The 24,384-nt window shown below is 39.4% G+C and overlaps 1 protein-coding gene across 1 annotated transcript in view; it reads right to left on the bottom strand.

Moving 5' to 3' along the window:
- Window positions 1-1,907: 1,907 nt before the first annotated feature.
- Window positions 1,908-24,384, bottom strand: part of LOC138715759 (ornithine decarboxylase-like) — a 29,230-nt gene continuing 6,753 nt past the window's right edge. The window contains exons 3-5 of the mRNA XM_069848806.1: window positions 20,751-21,045; window positions 10,289-10,522; window positions 1,908-2,123 (exon numbers count right to left, since the gene is read on the bottom strand). Coding sequence (XP_069704907.1) covers window positions 1,908-2,123; window positions 10,289-10,522; window positions 20,751-21,045 — 745 coding nt within the window. The remainder of the gene's footprint in view (window positions 2,124-10,288; window positions 10,523-20,750; window positions 21,046-24,384) is intronic.

The following is a 24,384-nucleotide window of genomic DNA, read 5'->3' on the forward strand; positions in this document are numbered from 1 at the left end:
ATTCCGAGGCTTATTATAGGGATACGTAACAAGCTGTTTTTTACGGTGATGGGTTGTTAGCCCTTCGCCCAACCCCCAAGCTGGAGGACCACCCCTTATCGGCTGTCCACGACTGCTTATTCAATATATTCGCAGCTACCCTCCATATCTGGAGGCCGTCTCCTCTATCCGCAACCTGAGGACGCGCCATGCCGTGGTGATAGGGACCCACAATACATGGTCTATTAACTGTAAGATAAGAATTATAACAGAAATGTAAATAACTATAACCCTAATATACTTTCCAAATTAGATTCTCTACTGTACTGGATATTCAATAATAATAATAATAATAATAATAATAATAATAATAATAATAATAATAATAATAATAAAAATAATAATAATAATAATAATAATAATAATAATAATAATGTTTTATTTTCGCTGGCAGAGTTAAGGCCATAAGGCCTTCTCTTCCACTCAACCAGCCTTAATCAATATAATACATAAATTTAAATTACAAATATTTACACTACACTTAAAAGGTTCTCCAGCAATATTCTTCACTACACATTTATTTAAATTTAGATAAATCTATAAGGTAAAGTAGTAACTTAATTTATGAGCTAATTTAATTCAATGAATTATAATTAATTTAATGTTTGAGATAGCTAGTAAAATGATGAAAATTAATTTAATATAAGCTTACTAGGACTATGTTGCAGGGAGAATATATATATTTCTAGTTCTATAATGAGGATATTAATGTAATTGCCATTAGAGATTTTGTAAATCTATTTAGAGAAATTAATGATACCGGTAATAATAATAAGAATGAACAGATGTTAGTTTCATTATAAGTAACAAATATTAATCAGCAATTCATCTGTTAAGTAAGAATTTACGTAATTTTGACCTAAATGAAGTTATTGTCCAACAACCCCTTATATCACTCGGAAGCGAGTTCCAATTTCTAGCAACTGAAACTGTATAGGATGAAGAATATAACGATGTCTTGTGGTAGGGTATAATGAGTAAATTGTTATGATGAGATTATGATGTTATGAGCATTAGGTAAGAAGAAACCATAACTCTGCAAATTAATATGGAAATAAACATCTACGTAAAAGTAATGTTTGTAAGTAGAGTCAATAGGCATTCATTACGCGTCTTAACTTTCACAGTATGGATAACAAAGAATTGGAACAAACCTGGAACATTTTCTAGAGAAAATCCACTCAGTTTGCTTATGTAAGCAATGTATAGGTGTCAGAGAACATAATGGATGTTTATTTTTCATTGTGTACGTACAGTTATTTATCGTCCACTGCTGTTTAGTAATGGTTAGTATGTCTGACTGTGAAACGAGCGGGCCCGAGTTCAATTAATATCGATTGGAATAAGTTGTATGATTCAGGGTTTTCCACTTTTATCCGAGGTTCCTCTCAACTAATTGAGGCTGAATTCCTGGGTAACTTCCGGCGTTGGATCTCGAACTCACTTCGCCATCATTTATGCAAATGTCCGGGTTAAGTTCACTGTGCAGCGTGCTGTATTCGTACAAGAGCGCGGCAAGCATCATTCACAGCAGGAGTGGTAAGCACAATAAGCCTCGGGCTGCAATGCAAGCTCTCCGGCCCCTCTTCTAAGTGAATTGTGTGCAAATAACTTATCGTAGAATATATCAAACAACTTGAATTATGATTTTCATTGTAGCATCCACAGCGTGTGTGATAAAATATTATAGAAAAAGAAGCTCAGGTGGAACTACTGGAGAGCTGAAAACATTAAATTTGTCAAAACAATTGTCTACGATGGGAACGTAAAAGAAAAGCATAGCGAAGTATTGTCATGGAAACCCCCCTGGAAGGAAAGTTGATGGGGAAACGCACACAAGTAAAGTTGGTTGTAATTTAGCAAGCGGCTCACACTGACCTCGTGCTGGTGTCGGCGAAGGAGTAGACGCGTGGCAAGGGGAAGCCGTTGAAGGTGCCGGCCAGGCTGACGGTGTAGGCGCCGAAGTTGGGGAAGACGAGCCAGTCGCCCACGTGCATCTTGGGCAGCTCCACCTGCTGCAGTATCTGGTCCGTGGGGTCGCAGGTCGGGCCCCACAGGGAGCAGGGCAGCAGTGGACCGCAGCTCTGCAACCATTAGCATGTGCTGCCACCACCTTCATGTTCATCACCAATCTCGCGATCATTATCGTTACTGTAGTTCTGTGATCAATTTCACGATTATTTTTCTTGAACGTCATCGCTGCATCGTCAATCTGATCTCGTTGTCTCATGGGTCGGAAAGAAGGAGAGCGCTTCCAATTTCGCAATTATAAATTTGTCTGTATGGCCTAATTACTAAGATTTTTCTAATGCTGTGGATCTGAAGGAGAATGGATTTAGTAAAGTGCAGAATTATGACTCCAAGAGACACTTACTTACTTACTTACTTACTTACAAATGGCTTTTAAGGAACCCGAAGGTTCATTGCCTCCCTCACATAAGCCCGCCATCGGTCCCTATCCTGTGCAAGATTAATCCAGTCTCTATCATCATATCCCACCTCCCTCAAATCCATTTTAATATTATCCTCCCATCTACGTCTCGGCCTCCCCAAAGGTCTTTTTCCCTCCGGTCTCCCAACTAACACTCTATATGCATTTCTGGATTCGCCCATACGTGCTACATGCCCTGCCCATCTCAAACGTCTGGATTTAATGTTCCTAATTATGTCAGGTGAAGAATACAATGCGTGCAGTTCTGCGTTGTGTAACTTTCTCCATTCTCCTGTAACTTAATCCCGCTTAGCCCCAAATATTTTCCTAAGCACCTTATTCTCAAACACCCTTAACCTATGTTCCTCTCTCAGAGTGAGAGTCCAAGTTTCACAACCATACAGAACAACCGGTAATATAACTGTTTTATAAATTCTAACTTTCAGATTTTTGGACAGCAGACTGGATGATAAGAGCTTCTCAAACGAATAATAACACGCATTTCCCATATTTATTCTGCGTTTAATTTCCTCCCGAGTGTCATTTATATTTGTTACTGTTGCTCCAAGATATTTGAATTTTTCTACCCCTTCGAAGGATAAATCTCCAATTTTTATACTTGCATTTCGTACAATATTCTCGTCACGAGACATAATCATATACTTTGTCTTTTCGGGATTTACTTCCAAACCGATCGCTTTACTTGCTTCAAGTAAAATTTCCGTGTTTTCCTGAATCGTTTGTGGATTTTCTCCTAACATATTCACGTCATCCGCATAGACAAGAAGCTGATGTAACCCGTTCGATTCCAATCCCTGCCTGTTATCCTGAACTTTCCTAATGGCATATTCTAAAGCGAAGTTAAAAAGTAAAGGTGATAGTGCATCTCCCTGCTTTAGCCCGCAGTGAATTGGAAAAGGATCAGATAGAAACTGACCTATACTGACTCTGCTGTATGTTTCACTGAGACACATTTTAATTAATCGAACTAGTTTCTTGGGAATACCAAATTCAATAAGAATATCATATAATACTTCCCTCTTAACCGAGTCATATGCCTTTTTGAAATCTATGAATAACTGATGTACTGTACCCTTATACTCCCATTTTTTCTCCATTATCTGTCGAATACAAAAAATCTGATCAATAGTCGATCTATTACGCCTAAAACCGCACTGATGATCCCCAATAATTACATCTACGTACGGAGTTAATCTTCTCAAAAGAATATTGGACAACATTTTGTACGACGTCAACAAAAGTGATATTCCTCGAAAGTTACCACAGTTTGTTTTGTCCCCCTTCTTAAAAATAGGTACAATTATGGACTCCTTCCATTGTTCTGGTACAATTTCCTTTTCCCAAATAGCAAGTACAAGTTTATAAATTTCGCTATATAATGCACTTCCTCCCTCTTGTATTAATTCTGCTGGAATTTGATCGATACCTGGAGACTTGTACTTTTTCAGATTTTCTATCGCAATTTCGACTTCTGAAAGCGTGGGTTCGGGTATAAATGGCTCAGCAGTTTGTATTTCAATTTCGTCCTGATCATTTCTATTTGGCCTATGTACATTTAGTAGTTGCGCAAAATAGTTTTTCCATCCGTTTAGGACTGATGGAGAGTCTGCAAGCAAGTCACCATTCTCATCCTTGATCACGTTTAACCTTGGCTGATATCCGTTCTTAAATTCCTTTATACCCTTATATAAATCTATAATGTTTTTATTCTAACTATTTGTTTCTACCTCATTCAGTTTTTCCTTCAAGTAACCTCTCTTTTTATTCCTAAGTGTACGACTTGCTTCCCGTCTTTCATTGAAATAATTATCTCTCTTCTCCTCAACTGGATCCTGTAAGAATTTTTATTTTGCCTGTTTCCTTCTTTCTACTACCATGCAACAATCTTCATGAAACCACGGTTTGTTTTTCTTAGTTTCATAATAACCTATGCACACCCTTCAGAATTTAAAGAGATTGTTAATCCAAGAACAGCACTGCGAAATAGAGGACAGAGCACCCGTTGCAGAGATAACGTAGTCAGTATCCGTAAGTCATTGGCTAAACACGTGGAAAATTTAGAAGAAGACTTGTGAATATTCTACTTAACACCTCAACTTTTCCGAAGTACTTACTGATTCCATCATCAGGGAAACAGATGCCACTTAATGGGTCACCTACTCTTTTGGTCCGTTATCCCTGGCTACTGCAAACAACTGAGCAATTCTAATAATCTATTTCTTCTCTTATTTAACGCTGGCCATCAACTAACTACTGACTGAAGTACAACACCAGAAAAAATTGGAAATACGAGTATGTGCATACTGACCAAGGAGAAAACTTGAATATGCTGCAAGCTCATAATAATTTTGAAGGAGAAAAGTTCACACACTTACGTGGTCTATACCGAATGATTTTGGAGAGAGTTCTTCAAATGTATAAGCTAAAATTTTGAAAACCTTTTTAACTTTTTATTTTATTTTATGCTATTCCTTGTTTTGTTCAAGTGATAAAGGTTTTAAATTGCGTTTTAAAAAATCGGCCATTCATTTGAATAACATATCTTACAACTCGTGCGAGAGGATATTGTGCTACTTGTGGAAGATCATCGTGACTTTACTTGACACCGGCAATAACATCCATTATGCGAACGAGGAGTTCTTCTGTACTCTTAACCGCCCATCCATTTCACAAACAAACATCTAAGGGATTGAGATCTGGAAATCTTGTTTGCCAAGAAAGGACACTGCCACAACCAATTCAGTGATTGGGAAATTTGATAATGAGTTGAGCCGTCACATGATTTCATGATACCACATCACATATTGATCGAGAAACGGAGTTGAAAATTTGTGTCCACAATACCATGAGGGTTTTAATGTTTGGGGGACGAGAAATTATTGTTATGTGTATTACTGATTCCTTTATGGGTGAATGTATCTTCAGCAGAGAATAGTATAGAGCAATTCCACGTGTAACTGACTGACATTTACAGTACACTTTCACAGCAAAATGTCTGCCTAACTTGTATAATGGGTTGAAATTAGACTGTGTCACCGCAGGATTTGATAAATCAATCCAAAAACCTTTTTGTACCTTTGTTTTTCATGGATTAAGTTAAATTATGAAGATAAGAAATATTTATGTTATGGGAAACTTGTCCAATACAAAAATGTCCAAAGTGCAAAATGTCCAATACAAAAATGACCAAAGTGCAAGATGTCCAATACAAAAATGTCCAAAGTCCAAAATGTCCAATGTGTAAAATGTCGAAAGTGCAAAATGTCCAATGTGTAAAATGTCCAAAGCAATAATGTCCAATACAAAAATATCCAAAGTTTGAAATGTCGAAAGTGTAAAATGTCCAATACAAAAATGTTCAAAATTTAAAATGTACAAAGTGGAAAATGTCCAATGTGTAAATTGTCCAAAGAATAATGTCCAATACAAAAATGTCCGAAGTCCAAAATGACCAATGTGTAATATGTCCAAAGCAATAATGTCCAAAGTGCAAAATGTCCAATGTGTTAAATGTGCAAAGCAATAATAGCCAATACAAATGCATTATTCTTTAAGCAATAATATTATATTAAACACTCAATATACAACATATAAAACTCCAATACAAAAATGTCCAAAGTGTGAATTGTCTAATACAAAAATGTCCAAAGTTTAAAATGTTAAAAGTGCAAAATGTCTAAAGCAATAGTGTCCAACACAAAACTCTCCGAAGAAAAATGCATTATTCTTTAAGCAATAATATTATATTAAACACTCAATATACAACATATAAAACTCCAATACAAAAATGTCCAAAGTGTGAATTGTCTAATACAAAAATGTCCAAAGTTTAAAATGTTAAAAGTGCAAAATGTCTAAAGCAATAGTGTCCAACACAAAACTCTCCGAAGAAAAATGCATTATTCTTTAAGCAATAATATTATATTAAACACTCAATACATAACATATAAAACTCCAATACAAAAATGTCCAAAGTGTGAATTGTCTAATACAAAAATGTCCAAAGCGCAAAATGTCCAATACGAAAATGTCCAATACAAAAATGCCCAAAATGCAAGCTCTGCTTTAGGCAATAATATGATATTAAAGACACAATACAAAACACACAATACTCCAATACAAAAATGTCCAAGCAAAAATTGTCCAAATAAAGACACGTGAGACGTAACTTGTATTGAATAATTTCGAGGGAAAAATCGTTTCGGGGCCGGACATCGAACCGGGGCCTTTGGTTAAACGTACCGAACCAATTGGATTGGTGTCTGGTAGAGTTCCCGCGTAGCTCAGTTGGTAGAGCGTTGGTACGTTTAACCAAATGTCCCGGGTTCGATGCCCGGCCCCGGAACGATTTTTCCCTCGAAATGATTCAAATCAACAATACAGGGTGTTATACCTGAAAGCTTGATTTGCGTAACTTATATTTCATAACAATCGGCTCAGCCATGCTCGAGTGAATAAGAAACGTAGTAGCCTGTCGTGAAATGAGATTTTAATAATAAAGTACAATTAAAAAATGTTCAAATACAATAAAACCATTTTCAATGCAAAACTGTTCGAAATGAAAATTTAAGGTATACTAGGCCTACTTAAATACTAGCAACAATCAAATTCATCACCAGCTCTGAATTGAAATTCCTGAGGCAATTCCTGAACAATTGAACAAATTAATTTTTAATTCTCGGAAAACAGTTGCAGTTACACATTTTAAATCTCTAATAGTGATGGGTCCAACCGGCTCTTAGGCGCGAGCTAGCTCGTTGCCTCGCGCTCCCAAAAGAGAGTCGTTCAGAAGAGTCAGTTCGTTCGCGAGCTGGTTGATAGCTCCCTCGTTCGCGAGCTGGCTGCCAGCTCGTTCGTTCACGAGAGGCTAGTCAGCTCGCGAACGACGTCGTTCAAGAGCTGGTTGCGTAACATATCGGAACTGTGAATAACAGTGTAATCTATGACATTAGGAGTCAGAAGGATGACAGGGACAATCGTATTATGTTAAACAAAGTAGATGAAAGAACAAAGCCTGCAACATAAACGTTATACAGTTTTATACGTATGTATTTCTACACACATATGAGCCGAGCCCCTACCACGCCGTAGCGGAGAACTGAGAAATATGTTCCCAAATAGAAGCAGTAGAAAGCCGCCATTTGTTAGGTAGAAAACGCGCGGGATTTCGAAACCGCTATTTGAATGCGTGTTATATTGCGTATCCGAAAGCCAAATGTTTTTGTTTAAAGGAACAATACTTCCTTTGCGAGATACCTTTAATACCGTGTTTCTACTGTCAGCAGAGTTGGTAGGTTTTCTGCGAGGGAAATCGGGATCAGAAGCTAACCTAAGACATTAGACTTATCAACAATTTAGCCTATCGTAAGATTTATAGAAGTTTTCTGCACAGTGTTCACGTGCTTTTTAATGTAATAGGCCTATTCACCTCCGTGAGAAACTCTAAAATACGAAGGACACGCAGTACAGTGAACACTATAACAATTTTTTTTCGTTTACTGACCGCGAATAGCCTATGTTTTAACAATTTGCTAATAAATTAATTTTGGAACCGGTACTGCAACAGTTTCACTATCTGACGGTGAATCCATGTTTAAACATAGTTCACTAAACTATAAAACGCAGCAATTGTATGTCTCTGTTATTAGTGTAAAGTACGATATCAAAACGCTATCTTTCTTGCCAGTCAACGCACTTGAAATACACAATGTTTACTAATTGCGAGAACAGCGACTAGGGACCGGAACGGAATAATCAACAATGCTGTAGAACTAGAAGAAGTATTATTTTGCGAGTTTAGTTGCCTTACGGCAATCAGCTGGGCTACCTCATAGACTTCCTAAATATCCGCAGGTTATCTCTATGTTTACAATGTTACCATTTGAGTCAATATATAAATAAAAATTCGGATAATAGGAAATACAGACTAATTTGTTTAAATATGTTCAAGGCTAATATCTGTAAAATCGGGATTTTTGTCAATCCCGACTGCCTTTAAACGGGACTCAACCAGGAATTTGGGAGAATCCCGCCTAAATTGGGATACTCGACAACCCTGGCTGTCAGACATAGGTACTGTGTTCAGACTTGCATCATTTTCATAGGAACTCTGAATGTGAACATTGATAACCACGGTTAATAAAATAATTAATATGTTAACTTTTTAATTCAATCTGCAGGTTAAACTGCTGTATGAAGTCAAAAAAGTAGTAGTAATAATAGCAGTAGCAGCAATAGCATAAGAATATGTTTCATTAATCCGTAACTAAGACAGGAATTACTTTCAAATAGTTATATTAAAAAAAAACATATTTTTATAATTTATCTAGTTTCTGTATGTTTAAGTTCGGTGAATAATTTTATTATTCATGTATGCACTGAAACAACAGCTGTTTGAAGAAAATGGATGATATAGAGTGAGTGAAGGACAATAACAGAGTATAATAACGTAGTTTGAAAGGTAACTACTATCTTCGAAATGAGTTGAACGCACTGAATGATTCAATGTAGGGTAGAAATTCTCTCTGCGGATTGCACCTATCCACTTTCGGTTAAGGGAATCTTTACTCAGAGGAAACTTGAAGCATAAAAAGTCACATGGCAGGTACAATAGTTTGTCTTCTGTAACACAATATGGAAGAAAAAATCGTCGTAGAAATTAAGGATTAACTAACCAGTGAAATATAACATTTCTTCTTTCTTTATCGTTACATCCGTGTGCATTGCTGCAATTAAAAGCAGCACACGAAAGAACCATACTTATTCAGCTCTACCAAACAAATGGCCGCTCGTCGATTGTTCAATTTGGGAATATAACACTAGCGCCAGTGAGCGGTCTAGCTGATATCAGCTGATACAAAGCCGCGTAATGTTAGTTCCACATCCGTCCGCTACTGGCGTATGGCGCGGTCTCACATTCTCTGTCTTTCTCAAAGTAACTGCAGATGTCACGTGATGATGCATTGAATGCCATTGGTTATTCGAGAGCGGGAGTCGTGAGATGAGCTGTGAGCTGGTTGAGAGTTGCGAGCTGAAGGAGCTGGAAGTGCCTCGCGAACGACCAGCTAGCACGTTACCATCTCCAAGGAGAGAGTCGTTCAAAAGAGTCAGTTCGTTCGTGAACGACCCATCACTAATTTCTAATAGTATTAGTTGACTTTGGACCTTAGCAGAGTAAGGTTAGCAGTGAAGTCTCAAAAAGGCCCATCATTACTGCATTACCGTGGATATTTGTATCACAAACATTCTCATTATAACAACAAAATGTACTGGCGTTGTACACAAAGGAATGATGCAATGCACGCTGCACAAGTGATATATAAATCGTGAGGATCCAGAAGTGCGACACGCAATAATAGATGTTACGGCTCTACCATTTGTGCCTCTAGACGACGTGGAACAAACATTTCTCCAGTTATATGATGATCTACCAGATGCAGTTCTTGAGTTTGCCGATTACTTTGATCACACATGGACATTTTAAACTTTGGATATTTTTGTATTGGACATTTTGCACTTTGGTCATTTTTGTATTGGACATTTTGCACTTTGGACATTTTTGTATTGGACATTTTGCACTTTGGACATTTTTGTATTGGACATTTTGCACTTTGGACATTTTTGTATTGGACATTTTGCACTTTGGACATTTTACACTTTGGACATTTTTGCTTCGGACATTTTCATTTGGACATTATGACTGCGGCTCACTGTTGCACATAGTAAGACCTTCATTTGGACTAACCGCTGTACATTGTAAACACATTCCCTCTTTACAGAACTGTCAATTCAGCTTACTTTGCGCAGGGGTCTGGGTTCGATGCTCTTGTAACTGGGTCTGTTGAAGCTGCCGTGCAGTCCGTCGTTGAGGTAGTACATGGCAGATGTCTCTGCAGTCGCGTCTCGCAATGAGTGGATTTGTGCAGCCAAGGTGAAAGCGGAAGCTACGAAGTAGCGGCCCGGCTCGGCGATGATGAGCACGTCTTGGTCCGGAAAATGCTGCGCGAGGCCTGAGTTCACGGCCCGGGCGAACTGCACAAAAGGAGAAACGTGGAACCAAAGAGTTTGTAATACTTACTAGAGACACATACCCGTGAGTGGCAGGCAAGAAAAATGTCACAAATTGAATAAGCTAGCATCCGCCATTAAAGGGAGTGTTTGCGGCGCAAAATTCGAAAACAGTACCACAATACATTGATGTAGCCTGGTGATAGACACTGTTTTAAACATCTTTTACAAAGGATTAGTCGTGATGAAATAAACATGAATGGCAGAGGAGCGCTAGATTTATTAAAGTATTATAATGGTTCATCTTTGGCGATATTCTAAAAAATAAATTAAATCACCCATATACACTCGGGATAAGTATGTGAAATAGTGAATAATGGCAATGTCAGCATTAATTTTCAGTATTACTAGTATTGTTTTAAGGACATAATAATGGATATTTACTGTAATATTTCAAGTGATCTATATTTCAGTCCTTTCATGCAAAGGAAGAGGAAGGTATATGGTGCTTAGAAAATATTTAGTGGTGAAATATGAGATCATAAAAATCCTGGAAACAGATTTAAAATATAATGAGAATAAATTTTACCATAAAACAATCTATTCATTGTGTAGTTGATGACCACCAAGTTAGAGGCCAGTACAGACTTTTTAATACAATTAGTAGCGGTAATAGTAGGCCTAGAAGTAGTGGTAATAGTAGGCCTAGTAGTAGTGGTAATAGTAGGCCTAGTAGTAGTGGTAATAATAGACCTAGTAGTACCGGTAGTGGTAATAGTAGGCCTAGTATTAGTGGTAACAATAGGCCTAGTTTTTGTGGTAATGGTAGGCCTAGTAGTAGTGGTAATAATAGGCCTAGTAGTAGTGGTAATAGTAGGCCTAGTACTAGTGGTAATAGTAGGCCTAGTAGTAGTGGTAATAATAGGCCTAGGAGTAGTGGTAATAGTAGGCCTAGTAGTAATGGTAATAGTAGGTGCAGTAGTAGTAGGTCTAGTTTTTGTGGTAATAGTAGGTCTAGTTTTTGTGGCAATACTAGGCCTAGTAGTAATGGCAATAGTAGGCCTAGTAGTGGTAATAGTAGACCTAGTAGTAGTGGTAATAATAGGCCTAGTAGTAGTGGTAATAGTAGGCCTAGTATTAGTGGTAATAGTAGGCCTAGTTTTTGTGGTAATGGTAGGCCTAGTAGTAGTGGTAATAGTAGGCCTAGTATTAGTGGTAATAGTAGGCCTAGTTTTTGTGGTAATGGTAGGCCTAGTAGTAGTGGTAATAATAGGCCTAGTTTTGGTGGTATTAGTAGGCCTAGTAGTAGTGAGATCTAGTTAGTAGTAGTGGTAATAATAGACCTAGTAGTAGTGGTAATAGTAGGCATAGTAGTAGTAGTCATAGTAGACCTAGTAGTAGTGGTAATAATAGGCCTAACTAGGCCATCAGCTATATTTTCACTAATTACTTTGCATTTAATACAACCAAAAACTAGGAGTACATACTGTACAATACGGAAATTACATGATTAATTCATTTATTGTGAAACAAAACAGTTTTAGACAGATATAGTCTGAGGATATTCTTATGCACTCTGCTATTATAATCCACTGTAATATGATGGCACCTAACCGTTACAGACATTGTTGAAACCAACCTTGTAAACCTGATTAATTTGTTTCTGGAAAAACTTCATCCAAGAAATATTCCAACATTCTGTAAACACATTCAAAGGAGGAACTGCATTTGGAACATTCTTCCAAATATTAAGAGATGCATGCTTTCCTGGGCATCCTACAATAGTAGCTATGTTCGAACAATTATTTGCGGCGCAGTATTTCACCATTTTCTTATTATTTCCCTTCAAGTGTACTTATATTTATTCGCACTCCTCAATAAGCACGAACTGCTTGCACTCCCGGCGAAGCATCAACTCCCTTTAATGGCGGCCGAACAGCGGTTCAATTTTGTACACGAAACTAGCGCCGTTGGTGTCTCTAGTTATATATTACAAACTCTTTGCGTGGAACACGTTAAACTCTGAATTTCATATCTAGTTCACTCTTGGAGTGAGTTAGTGGGGTTTAAAAAGGGCGCGTCAGATATTATGGCTATTTGGGTCCTTGTCTAAAATCCTTCACAAAACAGAAACACATACAATAATAAGTATGCTTAAAAGAAATATAAAACTTTCTCACGGATAAAACGAGGCAAACAAACTCAGTTTCAACAAGATGATGCAGAAAAATCATAAACATGAGCAATTCTCAGACCCTAGTTAGTATTTAAAATGAAACAAAAATAATAAAACAAATGCCACCACAAATAAATTATCTGGCGCATTTCTAAAATGCTTGGATGTAAAAGTCCAAATGTCAATTTTGTTAAAAACATATACTAAACAACACATGTAACCTCTGGATGTAAAGGGTCCGGAGGATAAGTAAAACGTGCCATTAAAAAAATAAATCACCCTGTCAAGTCCTGTATTCAATAAAAAATCTCACAACTGCATTATTACAATTAAAATCATTTCCAAGAGCGTCACGTAGATTCGGCTGAATTCCATATTGCCGACGGTCACGGTCATATTTTCTCCAATGCAATAAAAAATGTTCCACCGTAACTGGAACTGGAACACATATCACACTCTGGCTGAGGCTCGCCACGTAGGAGATGGCCATGTGTCAGATGACAGTGGCCAATCTTTAACCGGGTGAGTAAAATATCTTTGTGTTGTGACGCTCTTGTGGACGAATCCCAAACTCGAACAGTATTCTTTATTATTCCTAATTCTTTCCCTCTTGTGCAGACGATTTTCCTTCCCATTGCCACCATAATGTATGTTTCAGGTAATTTTGAATATCTTGCCACCTCTCACGCCAATACACCTCAGATCCATTTATAGCACCGTCCCTTGCTGCAGCATCCGCTCCCTCGTTACTAGGAATGCCAACATGACCCGGAGTCCACACTACTCCATTCTCATACTCAGAGGTTAGGAGAGTGTGGAAAAATTCCTGGGTTCTCAACACAAGCGGATCATCAGAATTCAGACGCTGCAGGGACTCAACGGCGCTTAAAGAGTCGGAGCAGATAAGGAATCTGCCCCGGGGTTGTCTAATTAAAACAATAAAACTGTATAAAAAGCATATAATTCTGCGGTAAAAACACTGGTGTACTGGCGTAATTTATATTTAAATATCTGTCCATTCGCAACAAAGGAACAACCAACACAATCATTTACTCGGGATCGGTCAGTAAAAACTAATGGATAATTTGGGAACTGTGATAAAAGTTCACTAAACGACAGTAGCGGACGGTGGATTTGAAAGTTGGGGAGGCCAAGACGTGAATGATGAGAATATAAAAATATAAGGCCTGTGACGTACCTCATTACCAAGCACAGAAGCTATAGGTTTTAAGATATTAAAATCAGGTTTTCCAATATATGTTTTAGGATTTTAAATCTTATGTTTAGAAATTTATATGATTTTACGGGAAAAAAAAAAATAAAAATAAGCAACATACTATTAATCTATTACAACGGCTTGGTAAAGATTGCCTCTCTTTAGGACACTCCAAGTCCTAACCTATGAATTAGGTCTTTTTAGGTCATATTGAATTTAAGAATGTTACGCTTTGCTACATAAAACGAATAAGAAAAGCAATATTTCGAGAGTAAGTAGATAGCAACAAAATTGATTCGAACCTAAGAATCCGGGGCTTGCTCATTACTATTACATAGCCTAATTTTACAGCAAATTAACTCGATGTTCCTCTTTCTTCTCAAACCGATCAAATAGGTCACAACATACTGAATAACTGCTACTAGAAGAAGCTGGAGACAAATCTGCATTTGTTTCTAACTATCAATATATTTAAAATACTGTATAAGTAAATACATCTCGTAACACAAAAGAATAAAGTAACAAGAACACCCGCAAACAAGAGAAAATCTAACAACATGAATTAAAACTTTTGCGCAGGGAGAGAAAACTGACAACATGTGACTCAATTTTCTAAAACCAAGAAGAGAGAAAGAGAGAGAGAGAGCTTCCCAATACAGCCGAAACCGGCCGTGACTATAAGCAGTACAGTGTCAGCGGTGGGTAGGACGTCTCCAAATCGGCTCCCCTCGCGCGTTGTATCACTCTTCTAACCAGCTATATTACTGGTTGAACTGCTGTTGTCATGGTTACCGGGGAGTAGCGTTATTTAGCCGACTCCTCTCTCTCGCTCTCGCATAGACACTGCAGGCTGCTAGATGTTGACTATACAGGTTACAGCGCTATCTGTTATTTTTCAGTACGAATTATTTGTACTATCTACAGTATAGCCAGTGGGCATCTACAACCGAATGTGATCGACTTTACGTAACTTACATCTTAGTCGTAGTGAACAGTAAAATATAAAAGGAAAAATGTTCATCATTTACTGTAACTTGTCTGTGATCTTAATTCAGCTGGAATTATTACTGTCATATTGTGTTCTGGTAAAATATTAGGGGAGGCACGGCCTCCCTTGCCTCCCCTGAAAATCCGCCGCTGCTAAACGAAGTCCATAAACAAAAGCTGGCGTAAAATTATTAAAACTTCGGCTGAGACTTACATAATACATGGGACGTCGCATAATCCACGGTGGAGTGGTCGTGTATTCCAGAGTGCGAAATATTGGCAGGTGGATGTGGAGGTCGGAGAGCAGTTCACGAAACCGCACACCTGCTAGAGGAAGTCTCCGTGGATCTTCAATGTATCGGCCATAAATAGACGAATGAAGAAAGGAATCGTAAGAATTGTGGTCGGGCTGTGAGCGGAACTTACCGCATATGAGCACAACTCATTACGTCCCCGATACAGTGATGGCTTACCCGCTTCGCAATACAGGCTCCCTAACCGACTTGTTCGGGATGCCCTGGATCGAGTCGTATCCCATGATGATGGATAGTGTGTAAGAGATGTAACAACGATTTATTTGCTCAGCCATAAATAAAACAGCCGTAATTCAAATTTGACCGGATATGAGCACGCTAAATACGTAAAAACACTATGTGGTCTGCACCCCAGCGAACCCCTAACAAGAAGCGTAAAATCTGTATCGGCTTCTCAAGTGACGTATATGCATCTACCACGTTAATTTATAATCAAAGATAAGGCCCAAAAACCTCGCAGTGTCTGTATATTGCAATTCCACTCCATTAAGATGCAGTTCAGGGTCCGGATGCAGTCCACGAAGGTTATAGAAGTGGACACACTACGTTTTTAGAGTGGAGAATTTAAAGCCATTACGAACAGCCCATTCTGACAGCACGTTGATGACTGTCGACCGATGGATGGAATATATCGGGAGCTGTAATATAAACTGAAGTCATCACCGTATAACAAAGAAAATACTCGGTCACCCACACAGTGGGCAATTCAATTGATCGCAATGCAGAATAGAAGGACGCTTAATACAGACCTCTGCGGATCGCCGTTTTCTTGAAGATGTTCGTTAGAAAGTGTGTTGCCTACTCTAACTCGGAAATACCGCTCTGCCATGAACTTCGCAGTGAACGTTGGTAGAAGTCCCCAATCATGCAGAGTTTGCAGAATGCCTTTTCGCCATGTGGTATCGCAAGGCTTTTCTAAATCAAAGAAGACCGCCACAAGATGTTCCTTCTTGAGGAAAGCATCTCTAATGGCGGTCTTCAGCCGAACAAGACGGTCTGCGGCGGATCTGTGCTTACGAACACCACACTGGGTATTAGTTAATCGCTTTTCCGATTCGAGCAGTCAAATCGGGCGATTGCTTATCATTATTTCAATAACTTTGCATACGCAGCTGTTGAGACGATTTGGCCTATAACTGCCAGATAAAGAAGAACCCTTTCCCAGTTTCTGGATTGGGATTGCAATGGCGGAACGCCATGCAGATGGGAATACACCCTTAGTCCAGATTCTGTTGTATATTGATCGAAGAAAGAATTTTCCAGGTGGGGAAATATGGCGAAGCATGCGGTTATGGATGTTGCCAGGGCGAGGGGACGTGTCAGGGGATGTGTCTTGTGCCTCCTCCAGCTCCTCGGATGTGAACGGTGCATTGTAGTCTGCAGTGGTTCCTGATTTAAAATTTAGGTTCCGTTTCTCTGCAACATGTTTGATTTTCAGAAATTCCGGTTCATAATTGAGTTGGTTATTTGTGTAAAAGTGGTAGCAAATATTTCAGCAATTTCTATGAGAATGGTGGTCGTTACGCCATTCTACAGAAGGCCCGGAATTACAGAACTACGTTTCCGCATTATTCGATTTACTTTGTCCCATTCGATATTAGCTTGACATTTTTATTTTCAATGAATTAACGTTTCAACTGGACAAAATTTTCTTGGGTCGGATGGCGCTCAAATTGGCGTAAGACACGTCTGCGGTCTCGGATTGCTTGTCTGCAGGCATCCGTATACCAGGGGACAGAGAAGCGTTTTGGCCTGCAGGACGACCGGGGGATAGATAATTCCGCTGAGTTTATAACCACATTTGAGGAATGTTCTTCTACGGAGTCCACACTTTCATGTCAAGTATTATCGAATTATATGGCTCCGAAAATCCGACCCAGTCCGCCTTTTTATAACCCAGTTTGGAGAGCGAGATTCCGCAGGACGTAAAGCGGACACACGCATTCGGATGGGTAGTGGTCACTGCCATGTAGGTCGTGAATCACAGACCATTCGAAATGCGTGGACAAAACTGGACTACAAACGGAGATATCTATCATGGAGTATGTACCGTAAGCAAAGGAGAGTTGTGTTTCTTCCCCTGAATTCAGGGTAATTAGATTAAGAGTGGTACATATGTCTGCTATTTTATTTCCTCTGTCATCATCGGAATTTGAATCCCAATTGCAATGTGATGCATTGGATTCCAGATAAGAAGCAGGTACCTGAGACAGCACCGGTTGAATTTCGTTTACTGTGAAAGGAGTATCCTGGGGGCATGTACATACAGACTATTGAAAACTGAATTCTGGTGAGAGTTATTGTTGCGCCTATGCATTGATGAGAAGTGGTAATATTGATGACAGTTGAAAATATGCTTTGGTGGAGTAGGGTTGCACAACCTCTGTTGGCACGAATACCGGCAAGCTGAACGTACCGGTGAACGTACTAGCCCGAAATACTCGGGGAATATTCAGGCCGGAGGTGTCTCCCCTGAAGACATAAAATAGCAGGGTTCTCATGATCAATTGTTGTAGTTCCTTATATCTGCTGCGTACACAGTTGGCATTCCACTTTACAATATCAGTCAACAAGAGGAGCTAAATCATGGTGGTTTTACAGGGGATCTCTTCTTATCTTTTCTATGATTTGATGCCTTTGACTAAGGCTCCTTAGCCCTCGACCTTGGGGGCTCACTCGCGGATCGTCGCACAACTGATCGTGATCTGAATCGAGCACGGGTTCGAGAGCGTGATGTCGACCCGTCACCCGGACAAGGAGTGCGACAACGCGGCGTTCTACCAGGCCTCCAGTCATTGTCTGTCATGACGGTAGTGATCTTTTTTGCAACCTAAAGCCTGATATCAAGGCCACACGTGTCGTCTGACTCTGCAGTTTGAGTGGCAACACACACATACGTCTGGGAAGCGATCTCAATTCACTTCCCAGGTGGAAACGTCAAATTAGTCTTCCTTTCTTTAATATTGAGGCATACGACTTTTCCGTAACCTTTCTTTGCTCATCTAAAATAAGCTTACGCTCCCCGAAAAACGTAATATTTTCTCGCACTCGGAACTCTTGAATAACGTTCTCTACCATTTATTTCGGCAATTTTTAGAATTAGCGGCGTGGTTCCCAGGACAATTGACAGTGCTCGGCGCCGACACATGGGGAATCACCATGCTCAGCAGCGCCGCACTTTGCACATATGATGTTGTTAGTGCAACGTTTTTTTCGTATGTCCGAACCGTTGGCACTTAAAGCACCGCATTGATTTCGGCATATACACACGAACTGGGCCATACTAGTTCCCGACAAGGATGTATTCTGGTAGGACAGGCTTTTCGAAGGCCAAAAAGACAGTGCTCAGGGGAACTGTCTGTCCGTCCCGCTTACGTAATAAACGGAAAGCCTTGGACACGACTGCTCCGCCAGATCTAGTTGGATCTCTTCATCAGACATTTCGTCCAGAGAATCCGTATGAACTACTCCCCGCGTAGTTTTCAGTGAGGAGTGCCGTTCGACTTTAATATGGTAAGATCCCAGCAACTTCGCTTTCAACAGCGTCTCACTCCGTTGCGTAGTCGAGTTGCATTTCTGACCTTCCCAACGAGTCCGTCGAGTGCGCGTCTCACGTAAAAAGGACTGATGTTCTTCACAGTCTTTTCTGTTCCGTCTAAGGTGATACTAATAAACTTTGGAGGCGGCACTTCAAGAGTTACTTTCTCAGGGTCAAATTCCATTGCAATGTTCGACATATAACCACTAGTCTATTCCTGTCTTTTTATTGTGATTTTTTTCTGAGGGAGTGGGAGAAGAGCGCGAGGACATTTAAAGTGGCTCCCTCTACGGAATCGTCGGTGTCAGTCTGCCACCGGGGGGCGAAAGAAAGAGACATCTAAAACTTCTTCGCGGTCTGTGCCGGCTATGAGGACCCCCCACAGCCCTATCTCAAGCAACCCACCTCATGCAAGTTACCCTCAAAGAGGACACTACATACATAATGGCAAGTCTTACACCAGAGTCGTGTCGCAGTTTTATGCCCCTGCCGCGGGAATAACCGCCCGTGGCTCCCCACTCTGCACTGAATACAAGTGCCGGACTACTCGGCTAACTGCTACCTCGCCCACCAAAGCCGGAGCAATCCGAGACCGGGCAGCTCCAGAGGACTTGTGGTTGATTACACTGCGACACGCATTTATCAGCGGTAACGCGTCGGAGAGATTGTGCGCTCCGGCGAGCAGAGTCGGTCACCGGGACGTCTAAATCGCTCCGGGCCCCATTGGGGCTATACATGAGTGTACTTGACCTCTGGTCCGGGCTTGGCACCTAAACTTGCATATAGGGGCAGTATGAAGGGTTCACTATTGTTTCGTACGACTATCCTTTCTCAAGGTTTTATCACTTCATTTTGAAGAAATTTATCAAAAGAAATGAGTATAATAATATGTTCTCAAGTTAGCAAAACAGGTAACACATTGCGATGCATCTACCAGACAGACAACACAAAAAAATTAATCATCAACACAACATAAAATGAGAGAAATCCGTTTCCTTATTAAGATAAAATTGTCACAATTGCATGAATTCGTTGAATGTCCATCAAACCGCATGAAAACATAAGTTCTCCAATTTAATTAGTGTTGTAAATTTATACTATTGAACATTATTTTATTGAGATTGCTGCACCTTCAATCATAGATTTAAACAAGATTTTATTTGTCTTTCTACTACAAATAATTAGGAAAATACGCAATGTTTTCTTTCCTCTAATGAAAATTTTGTCTTACGTGAAAATTTACGTTTTGATTATTTTCTCCCCATATCTGTTTCCATTGTTGATGTATATAGAATTGGTGATTTGTTCTGCGTAGGTGGGTGTATTGTGATTTGGTTGAAGCGTTATGATAGGCCTACTGTATGTCAAAAATATACGTAGAATTCATATTTGTGTACAAAAGAACGTCGAATGTGAATGCCATTTCATAAAAAGATATAAAAGGAAAAAGAAAAGGGGAAATGCTCTTGAAAAAGATAGATAGTCAAAAGCTATCATTATAGTGGATGACGTATCCAGTGAATTTAAGGGTAGGGAGTTCTAGAAGTCAAAGAACTAAGTCAGACTGCTGAGGTATTGGTCGATCGAACTTGACAGTCTGGAGTTGTCTGAGATGAAGTGCAAAGGAGCCAGATTCGCTGGTAAAGAGAGCCCGTAAAGAGTGACTTTATGTAGCTTCATCTCATCCAGTTTTCTGAAGTTCTTCTCATATTTATTTTTAATTTCCTCTTCTGTCTACGTATTATTTGTTTCTGATGATTCCTCAATTTTCTCATCTTCTTTTCTCATCTTGGAACCCGGCATTCCGTGAGGAAGCATGTAACCGGCCCGCAGAATTGCTTGCTGCACTCGCCTGTTATTTCAATTTTGTGTGTTTATGAACCTACATAATCTATTTGTTACTGACGTGAGCCTATGAACTAGTGGGCCTATCATTTATAAACTCACAGATCATTTATTTCCTCATTCGAATGTAAAGCATTCGTTCCTTCGCTTGTATCTCATATCTTATCAATAGTTACCTGGTGCAGTGAAGTCCCCTCGTCCCCGGGGAAGCCGCCCCCGATATCCAGCACGCGCATGCGCCATCCCTGGCGCCGCCCTTCCTCGAACACGTGCCTGGCGGCCTCTATGCCGCTCTCGTAGGCGAGCGGGCTGCGGGAGTCTGAGCCCAGGTGGAAGGAGACGCCCACCACGCGGAGCCCGAGAGCGCGGGCGGCCCTCAGCAGGAGCGGCGCCTCCTGCGGCGAACAGCCGAACTTGTGGGAGAACACGACGCGGCAGTCCGTCGGGGCGCAGCGCAGCCGCAGCAGCAGCCTGCACAGCCTCCCGGCATATTATTAGTTATCTCTCATAATTTCTTACTACCTACCAAATTTTGTCGTCATTCGGATTCCGGAACATTCCATCGAACGCCTTTCACCCACTATCATTTTGAGCACTTTCTTGGTTCAACGACATTTCGTCCATAGATATATCGGTCACTCACAACGGCGTCCAAAAGAATGTTAGTACGCGTGCATTTCGTCCAATTTTTTGCCCGAATCATTATACTAATATGGATGATCAATTGTTTCGTGTACTGTATTCAATGTTTCTAAGATTCACATAACCATAATTATTGTAAAACAATAAAAAGATAATGGAAAACTAATTTCCACGGCAATTAATGCTTATTAAAGTCTTCAAAATTGTTCGTTGTGAGTCCTGACACAAATCACGAACACGAAACGTGACAAGGATATATTCCGTTTAAATAACAATGTAAGCGGTTCCATTCCGGAGCAGAAATTTAACGAAGTTCTATGGGCGATGTGGGAACAAAGAAATTTGCAATGCACGTTTTAGAACATCTAGAAAATATTCTGATTTTAAGCTTAGGTAGACGCTGGCTGGTTGTCTCAACAATCAAAGGAGCCACGGCAACATCCAAATGAGCCTGCAACTGTTTTTTAATCAGTTCAGTCGAAGTATTTAGGTGTACGAAGTTGTAAATCTGCTTCATTTGAACGTTTACCTGCGTGTTGTGAACAGAGCACAGAACCGAAACAGTATTCCTGTTCCAAAATCGTTGCAAAATTGTTATGATTCTGCCTCCCTCTACTTACACAAACTCTGGGTGGCCAGTAGTTGTTAAAATATGAGGATGGAAATGACGATCCTAATAGAATCTTAATAATCTATACTTCTGTAAGTGTAAGACATCTATACAAACGTATATCCGTGTTTTGGCGACGCGATGTTTAAGACAGTGACTGTTGTATGAGTAAAATTCTATACATTGCGTCTGAGATCCTATTATGCATTGTCGGTAATGAGAAATTATTCCAGTATACTTCAGAATTTAAAAGCAGTGGCACATGGGATGGGCTCAAATTTAAGAACAAAATTTATCGTCCTGGTCTCAATCAGTCCGATAAATGGCGCTGAAAGATATTTTGAAAACTGCTTTGCCGAAGATTGCCGTTCCATAGTGAGGAGGGTATTTGACGTCACGCACTAAATTTTGATCGCAGAGAATCTTTTCTGAATGGTGATGTCATATGCCTTGTTATTCGAAGCCCTCTGGTTCTTCTCCTTATATGTTTAAAAATGTGGAAGCGGTTTCTGCTCAGTTATAGGGTGAAAACAGATTAAACGTAACGCTTCCGTTCCTGCTTTGTGCATGATGTCGTACTGATGAGAGGCGTGGCAAAGAGGTGGGCCGTTTTAAACTTTAAGACTGACCTGAAATACGCTAACGTCGTACGTATACAACAGTGTTATATTACATTATCTACAAACGTGGACAAATTATTAGCAAAATTGAAGATTTTTACAATATATTTTTACAAAATTTAACTCTTCAATTTGGACTACATTGGATATTTTTGCATATTAGCAAAACTGAAGGTTTTTATTATATATTTTTACAAAATTCGATTCTTCAATTTGGAATACAGTTGACATTTTGGGTATTTTCATATTATTAGCAAAACTGAAGATTTTTATGTTATAGTTTTACAAAATTTGACTCTTCAATTTAGACTGTAGTTGACATTTTTGCTAATTTATAAATTATTAGCAAAATTTAAGATTTTTATCATATATTTTTACAAAATTTAACTCTTCAATTGAAACTAAAGTTGACATTTTTGCATATTTCTGTCTATTGTAATGATAGAAATACGCAAAATTGTCAACCGTAATCTAAATTGAAAAGTCAAGTTTTGTGAACAGAATTATCATAAAAATCGTCAATGTTGTTAATAATTTGTCCACGTCTGTAGAATAAACCATACTGCACAGGAGCGGAACCTTGCTCCTCAAGAGTGTCATGACACGTGATCCCACTCTAGTATGACCAGCAGGAGTACTTGGTTTCTGCGCACTTAAATATATTTGTTAGCGGGCTATAGTAGACTGCTGTCATGATCTTCAAGACAACATATGTAAGGGCCCGCATAGGAGAGCGATACCTCCAAGATTGTAGAACGTCTACGACTAAGTTATCAACTGACTTCAGTGCACATATAATTACGTAGAAAATTGGCACACATTCCATTGCAATATCTGCAAATTTTTAGAAAATATACAAAATGATCGGGAAGATAACTAAATAGCAATTGCGCGTTAGAGTTCCTGCAAATATCAGAAAACGTATAGAAAAAATAATATAGATTGGAGAAATTGTTGATCACTTTAAGACATACAGAGTGTCCCGAATTGATGTATACACATTTTGAAACACTATTTCTGAGCAACGAGATGAGACAGAAATACTATTTTTGCGGTTTTGTATTCCTTAAGCCCGTGCACGTTCAAAATGGCCCCCTTCCGCCACAGTACACTCACAACAACGACATTCAATAGAGCGACATACCAACTGGATTGTTGCTAATGGAGAATCGTTACAGTAATGTTCAATCTGCCCTGTCAGCTCGTGCAGTGTTTGTGGTTTTCTGGCGTATACTGTGTCCTTTAGAGCTCCTCATAGGTTGAGGTCTGTAGGGGTTAAATCCGGAGATCGAGGCGAGAAGTCCTCAGCACTTCCTCTTCGTCCTATCCATCTCTGATTGAGTGTGCGACCGAGAAAATGCCTCACATTGACATGAAAGTGAGCTGGAGCCCCGTCTTGTTGAAAGTAAAACCCATTTTCATTCTCAAAGAGGCCATTAAGACATAGAATTGCGTTTTCCAACATCTGCAGGTATTTCTCACCCGTGACAGATCCTTCGAAGAAGTACGGCCCAATTATTGCTTTGGAAGACAGACCACATCACAATGTTACTCCTCGAAGATTGACGGCCTTTTCTTGAATAATGTGCAGGTTTTCGTTAGCTCAGTACACACAATTGTGCTGGTTAATTGTGCCATTAAGGTTAAATGTGGCTTCATCTGAGCAAACAATTTTCCCATTAATCAGACATGTTCAAGAACCAATCACAAAATTCCAGTCGCCTGTCTCATTTAATAGTAATAATAATAATAATAATAATAATAATAATAATAATAATAATAATGATTTATTTTAGCTGGCAGAGTTAAGGCCGTAAGGCCTTCTCTTCCACTCAACCAGCTCAACTCATTTAGTGAGTGGACAAATCTTGCAAAATGTAAGGCTTTCATTTTTGAGCTCGCAAAATTGGATGAACATTGGATTTGCTGATACCAATG

Source organism: Periplaneta americana, chromosome 15, assembly GCF_040183065.1.
Source record: "Periplaneta americana isolate PAMFEO1 chromosome 15, P.americana_PAMFEO1_priV1, whole genome shotgun sequence".
NCBI lineage: Eukaryota > Metazoa > Arthropoda > Insecta > Blattodea > Blattidae > Periplaneta > Periplaneta americana.